At 60.8% G+C, this 278-nt stretch overlaps 1 protein-coding gene across 1 annotated transcript in view; it reads left to right on the forward strand.

Annotated features, from left to right (window-relative positions):
• LOC104410069 (endothelin-converting enzyme 2-like) overlaps positions 1-230 on the forward strand; it is a gene marked incomplete at both ends in the record, with an annotated part of 5,424 nt that extends 5,194 nt beyond the window's left edge. Inside the window, 2 exon segments of the mRNA XM_010020129.1 lie at positions 4-53; positions 135-230. Coding sequence (XP_010018431.1) covers positions 4-53; positions 135-230 — 146 coding nt within the window.
• Positions 231-278: the final 48 nt, after the last annotated feature.

Raw genomic sequence — 278 nt, forward strand, 5'->3', positions numbered from 1 at the left:
GGCCACGGGGCGAGAATATCGCTGACAACGGCGGGCTCAAGGCAGCCTACAACGTGAGTGTCACTGTCCTGAGAGGATGCGGACCCCTGTATCTGTCTGTCCCTCCCTGAGGCTTCAGGGCATCTCTCCCACAGGCGTACAAATCCTGGCTGCAGAAGAATGGGGAGGAGAAGCGCTTGCCAGCCCTGGAGCTCACCAACCACCAGCTCTTCTTTGTGGGCTTCGCGCAGGTAGGGCACAGCCAAATGGTGAGTTCCCCATCCCTCCCCTGCCCCTCA

The sequence above is a fragment of the Nestor notabilis genome, unplaced genomic scaffold (genome assembly GCF_000696875.1).
Source record: "Nestor notabilis isolate BGI_N333 unplaced genomic scaffold, ASM69687v1 scaffold23488, whole genome shotgun sequence".
NCBI classification, from domain to species: domain Eukaryota; kingdom Metazoa; phylum Chordata; class Aves; order Psittaciformes; family Psittacidae; genus Nestor; species Nestor notabilis.